This window comes from Mandrillus leucophaeus, unplaced genomic scaffold (genome assembly GCF_000951045.1).
Source record: "Mandrillus leucophaeus isolate KB7577 unplaced genomic scaffold, Mleu.le_1.0 Scaffold183, whole genome shotgun sequence".
NCBI lineage: Eukaryota > Metazoa > Chordata > Mammalia > Primates > Cercopithecidae > Mandrillus > Mandrillus leucophaeus.
Window position 1 is genome coordinate 458,828 of NW_012101843.1, and position 6,722 is coordinate 465,549.

The 6,722-nt window shown below is 34.2% G+C and overlaps 1 protein-coding gene across 10 annotated transcripts in view; it reads right to left on the reverse strand.

Annotated features, from left to right (window-relative positions):
* The window catches only part of NRG1 (neuregulin 1), a 1,213,919-nt gene that overhangs the window by 190,316 nt on the left and 1,016,881 nt on the right, over window positions 1–6,722 (reverse strand). For 6 of the 10 annotated variants that reach the window (XM_011977713.1, XM_011977712.1, XM_011977704.1 and 3 more), the window contains exons 4-5: window positions 3,296–3,346; window positions 997–1,047 (exon numbers count right to left, since the gene is read on the reverse strand). The exons of 1 other annotated variant lie outside the window; for it this stretch is intronic. In XM_011977713.1, the coding sequence (XP_011833103.1) occupies window positions 997–1,047; window positions 3,296–3,346 (102 nt within the window). The remainder of the gene's footprint in view (window positions 1–996; window positions 1,048–3,295; window positions 3,347–6,722) is intronic. 3 more of the 10 variants (XM_011977709.1, XM_011977707.1, XM_011977716.1) reach the window with 1 other exon arrangement.

A 6,722-nucleotide genomic window follows, 5' to 3' on the forward strand; every position in this document is an offset into this window, starting at 1 on the left:
TGGAGGGAAAGGCTGTAACATCAAACAGGATTTATTTAAACAGATTGACAAAACAACTTAAATTGCCAAAAGGACACACTTTCTTTTCATGAGTTTTCCTACCCTGCTGAGAGCAAAAGGAAACTGTTTCTTCAACACACTCCCCAGATTGAAATAGAATAACTAGGAACATCTATTTATTGAAGAGCTTACCAAACTGAAAAATGCTTTAAATAAGGAGCTAAAATAAGGAAGAGAAAGACTGCAGTTATAAGTTTAATTTTCAAGGTTTGATAAACTCCCCCGTGGAGTATCGGAATTTAATACAATGATATTCTCAAATTATAAGTATCAAAAATTCTTTATGATAGTCCTTGCTAATATCTTTAAGTTCCCCTGACATAGCACAAAATCCCAGTCAATCTAACAGTTACAGAAGTCCACAAGCACAAAGCCCATTTCACATTAAACGGATGAAAACTAATCTGAGATCTTACCTAGGGACTTGCTTTCAAACATTTTCATAATTAGTTACTTGCTATCAAATTTGAATTAAGGGCATCTATATATAGTTTTCTTACTCCATCACAGCTGACTTTATATGAGAACGAAGAAGTTTTGGAACAGAGGCTCCAAACAGCTGGGTATCATGCCTCAGGCAGTTGCTGAAGGCATCCAGACAAGCTGAAAACACACACAATGTGCTCTATTGCTTGCCAGGAATTAAGCCTCAGAACTGTGCAATTATTTTTCAACATTCAAAGTCACCAGATTACCCTAAAACTAATACATTTGTGGTATATTTTAATATTCTTATGTATACGGGGAGGACAAGATGTCTAGTTGTCCTTGAGCATATTAGGAGGCCATTTCTACTCCAAATAGCAAATACCAACTGTTGCCAAACTCAATACTCTGACCCTTAATAGGGGCAGAGGATAGACGTGAACGTGACCTTCCAAAGCAGATAGTGTCTTGGGTTAAAAACCAGTGAACAGAATATTTAAGTATACTTACATGAAGAAGTATTTGCTCCTTCTGTTGATACTGATATTCTAATGGGAGACTCTATAAAACATAAAAGTGGAATGAGGTTTTATTGAGTCATGCTGCTTGGACTCTTAAATTAGAAATTTGCCAGGCTTGGGTATCACCTAGTAAAAGAATCCTAGAACACAGTGCAACAGAGAAGCTGAAGCATTTATAAGTCAGAAGATACATGCAATACTCAAAGATCACAAAGGAATATTTCCATAATCTAGACCCGAAGACTTTTAAAAGGGATGAAAATGGAGTCAATCCATCTGTAAGACTATCCCACACACCAAGCATTATCTGAACTCCCAAGACAGACTACTCTGAAGAGATCCACACCACAGGGTGAGATAGAAAATACTTTCTTTTAGGTGTGGTCTTGATTTTTAGAAAACATGAAACCAAAGGGAACAGCCCCCGGATTCCAAGAGAGTGAAAGCCAACTTTCATGCATGCCAAATAAATAAACAAACAAGACTGAGAGTATTTCCAGGCAACCTGGATCTGCATAAACATCCTGACCAGAAAGTGCTGAAGTCCATGCAAAGTCTGCTAGAGCAATAGAGTTATTACATTAGAATCAAATAAACCATGCTAATTAAATAAATCATACAATAGTTGGGGATATCTAGTAGCAAGATTTTCTTAGGTAGCAAAGATAAAAGAAGAAAAAACAGTAGTTAAGTACAGAGAGAATGAAAAATATGACTCATGCAGAAAAAAGCATGGAACGGATGGGTTTTCATTAGTAAGAAATAAAGAAGTCTTAGTATCAAAGAAGGATTGAAAGTCAACAGCCAGAAAGTTAACAAGATTTAAGTCACATATTAAGAAATAATAGTTATAGTCAATTTCCCAAGACAAGTTCCATATACATGTAAAAGCTCTTTTTTCCTAATGGCATGTACTGGAGTCACATATAATGAAATCCCTATATTACAGAAATGTGTAGATGAAAGGTGAAGAAATTCAGAATATTTGATTTCTTTTTTTTCTCTCTCTTTCCCTCTTTTTTCCTTCCTTCCTTCTCTCAGAAGAGTAACAACCTCTTAGACTCCAGGATGATACCATTCCACAATACACATACACTTATATCTTAGTAATGACACATGAATATGCCCTAACTATAGCTAAAATAGTCTAGGATACAGAGATGTTTAGCTTTCATGGTTTTAAACAATGGTTTTGAAGGGAAGAGGAAACCAATGAAGGTAAGATGGAAAAAGGCATGTTGATTATAGGTCATTCTACAGTTTCAACAAGGTACCAGCCATAATGAAAAACTCAATGAAGCTAAAATATTAAATGTGGAGTAACAAAAAGAATACTGAACTTGAAGTACCTTCTCTTCTACTTCCTGAGATATATGACTTAACATTTCTAATGCTTCAGTTTTCTCATCTGTAAAATGAGGAAAAATGATGTCTTGTTTCACAAGTTTATTGTGATTATCAAATGAAATGTAAGAATTTTTGTAAAAGAAAAGGCACCAGGCAAAACCAAATTACCATTGTACCTCTGGGATGAATTTCCAATCTCGGGTCTTCAAAAATTTTCTTCCAAATAAAGATTAATTTTTAAATGTTCTAAGGTTCTATTAATTATAGAATTACAAAGAATAAGAAAACGTTTAAAAAATGAAATACATAGAGGATTGATTAAATGCATAGCTTGTGAAGAAATCAATGAATTATGGTTATATATGCATTGCTAGAGTTGGGTTCTAATTTGCTAATTATCTGCCCAGACTATGAATGCTATCGGCAAATATTATAGGCAAGTAAGAAACCAACAAAAACAAAAGACAACAGCATTTTTAAATGTCAGGCTGTAAGTCTTTTTTTTTTTTTTTAAGTTTAGCGATCCACAACTGATCATTACAAACCCAAAGGTCACAGATCAGATGTTGATAAATTATCCAGGAATACACTCTGAGGGGTGAAAGAGTAGAAGGCAGCTAAGAGAAGCACCTGGAAAGACATAAAAACTGAGCTTGTAACTCATATCTCCTTTATTTGCTTAATGTCATTAAGTTGCATCTAGATGTAGATTTCTTTCACTCATGTATGTTTCTCAGGCCTAAGTTTGAAGATGCAGCAAGAACCATCCTCCCTTAAGTAAAATCCAAAAAGACAGAACAAGGTTGAGAAAAACATTGAAGCAGAAAACAAGAAAGGCTGAGAGGTTTGGATGCAGAAGGGGTTCTGATTAGTAGAAGGAGAAGTCAGCAGTTATGGTTGTCATTCTGGTTAGTAAAATGTGCCAGGCTTATTTTCCTTACCTGAAGACATATATGCTCCTTCAGTTGAGGCTGGCATGCCAGTGATGATCTCTGGAAAAAAAAGGTGATAGGGCATTATGATATATAAGCAGGAGGCCGGGAGCAGGTACCACAGCCTGCCTTCAAACTAAAAGTAAGTATAAAGGAAGGAAGTATTGCAAGGGAGTGAGAAAAGTCCAGGCTTTAACCATACAGAGAGTGAGAAATGCAGAAAGACAGTCCAAATTGATAGTTCTCCTTTCTTAGGCAAAGAGCATAAAATCAGCTGCACTAGAATAATTAGTAAGCATTCACTGCCCCCACTTGGGTCAGTGAGGAAGAATTTATGTCAAAGAGGCAGTAGGCTTCTCAGGAAGAAAAGTCAAAATAGGGGAACTAAGAAAGTCAAAGCTATCAGATCACCCAGCTATAGTAAGAATTTTTAAGTTATGATCTTTAACAAGTACATTTTTGTTCAAAAGTAAAAGTAAGCCAAGTTTCTAATTAGGATTGGTGAAAAACATCAAATTCTGGCACTGAACTCTATTTAAAATTGCCAGTGAGAATGAAGACAGGTGCCTTATCATATGATAGATATCAGCTACCCAGGCAGTAAGTATGCAGTTCCCACCCCAAAGAAATGAAGGATGAATCCAACCTGTATACTTCTGGATACATCATTATCATTAAGATTGTGATAGTCTTATTCAAACTTTGACCTTGTTTTCTTGCTGCCTTTATGATGGAATACAGGGTAGTTACATTGTCTAATTCCATATTCAGTTCTTGTGAAAAGGGCTTCAGTTTGGCAGAATCTAACACTTTTAGCAAGGCACAGTTTTATGAGGCCTGGAAAGATGTAGAGATGCAATGATGAATATCATTCAAGTTTCATTGTGTCATAAGTCTTGCCAAATGACTTAATGGTAGTTCACATTTTCTAACTGGGACAAAAGATAAGTCGAATCTACTGTGATACTATCTACTATACAAAAAATTATGAGATCTAACTGAGAATCCTAAGCAGGTCATATACAATTTTATGTTTAAATTAATATTCTGTTAATCATGGAGTAGAAAATTTATTCCTAATATAATCATCTTTAAATACAGATATGGCCATTTAGGGTTTCCAAGATTGGACTAGTCTAGTAGGTAAGTGGAATCAATTTAAGTGGCAATATTTCTTCAACCTCTGAAGTTTCTCTAGGGACAAAAGATTTTGTGGAATTGAAAGGAAAACAGTCATGTGAGACTCAGTAGCGATGTTTAAGAATAAGTGATTAGCAATATACCTTTAGTAAGACCAAATGTGTCTTTCTGCTGCAAATTAAGGGTGGATGATCCTCTCTAATCACAGATTAAGAGGGCAAACTATTCAAGGAGTAAGATTGGTTTCAATACATCAAAGTTGCCTACACTGGCTCTTATATCCACTGAAAATGGGGCTAAGTGAAAGGAATTAGTATGTAGGGGTACATCATTTTCTCAGGATTTTCTCAAGCATCAGACGAGAAACAAGATATTCCGAATTGGTAATATGAAGATATCTGTTTCTGAAGCAGCTCCAACAAGCTTTCTCGATTTGGGCTGCAGAAAATGAAATTGTTCTTCTTTGAGAAAATGTAATCTTAGAGAAACTATATTAGAGATTCAAAGTGTGTGTCCTTCTCTAGAAATATCTAGAAGGGCCATGTTTCCAAACAAAGGACCCACACTAAGAGAGATGCTTCCTTCTCTTGTCCTTCAGGATTCATCAATGACATTACAACCAGATGAAGTTGTAAACTCAAGGTGCACAACTAGAGCACCCCCAATCCCAACTCGGATATCAAGACTCTTTTCAAATTTATTTTTGACAAATTGAGTAGCTGTCCACTGTGACCTTCCAAAAAAAAAAAAATCAGAACTTTTCTATCTCCGGCAAAAAAATACCTCAGATTAGAGGAAAGGTTGACCATAATGTTTCATTTTTAAATTGAATGTTACATAAAAATACCAGAACACGAGGTTACTACTGTAACCTCTACACAGAGACGCAGCTACACAGAGACAACTTAAAATAACCCCTCTTCCTAAAATTAGGTATTTATCTTGGAGATCTTAAAATATCTTTAATGATTATAGTTTCAAATACAAATCTTCTGAATTAATCCTGGAGGAAATACAAGCTCAAAAGTTAACCTATACTTCTAAACCAAAGGAGTCTTCATTTTAAACATAATCTTGCTAGTAAGAAAGTTAATCTTTTTAATTAAAACCACTCAGCAAGCATTTTTATGTGTGCTATGGGTAGAATTTATAGATTTGGAAAACTTTTTAACAAAAGGTTTGTTAAAAGTAAATTGAAAGTAATTTTATATTACACTTACAGACTTTTAAAAAAGCATTAAATCCTGCAATCTTCATGATGTTTATTTAAGCAACATATTTTCCTATAGTAATTTGGTATATTAAATTTGTTAATTTATAAAGGACAGTCCCTTCATTAGTGCAAATTAATTAGGTTTTAGAATTATCAGAAACTGAACACAGCTGAGCAACTTATGCTGAACAGGCAAGTAAACATAAGGAACATTAGTATATTTGTAATGTTTGAATTCTTTCTTAATAAACTGGGTCTGGTCTCAGGAAAAAGTTGCATGGTCTCAAAGATATCTTCTAGAAAGAAATTTTTCTAATTATTATGAATGTAACATGTTTGCAATTTCACCATGATCATAATATACTAAATGTAATTATGTAGCAAAATACACATATACATATTGTATACAGTATATACAAACATAAACTAAAATGTGTCTGTGTGTATTTCAACATTCACTTATGTGACTTTGTTTTTCTAAACTTATAGGTCACTGCTGTACATACAAAAATTTTGATCAAGTGATTTCTTTAAAAGATTTAAAAGCGGACACACTTGTTTATTAGCAGTTATAAAGATGACTTGAGGAACATCTTTGAGTACCCGAATTCTTCCTGTTCATAATGAATGCTTACTCTAAGGCAACGGAGAAATTTTGAAATTAATAAATGGTGTAGTGACAGGATGAATACCATATGTTGAAAAGACAAGTCTACCCTATTGTTTTCATGTTGTTCTCACGTATTTGCCTTCCTGGGCATCCTATATAACACAACATACATGTAGACTGTTAAACAAATTATAAAACATATTTTACATGCTTTTCAATGTAACTGCAGGTTGTTTACCAATATCGTGAGATTTCTAACATCATTATCAATTTGGGAGAGGGGGTAAGGCTAAGCCTATTACCAATATGAGTCCATTTTTAAAAGCCGCAATTGATAATTTAATTAAATTTTATAAAAATAATATTTTTCTGCTCATCTCAAATGAAACAGCTATTTTATTGCTACAAGCCCAATTGCTCCTGTGGGAACTTGAATCTCACTCAAATAATTTTTCTTCTGATTAAAAAAGAAA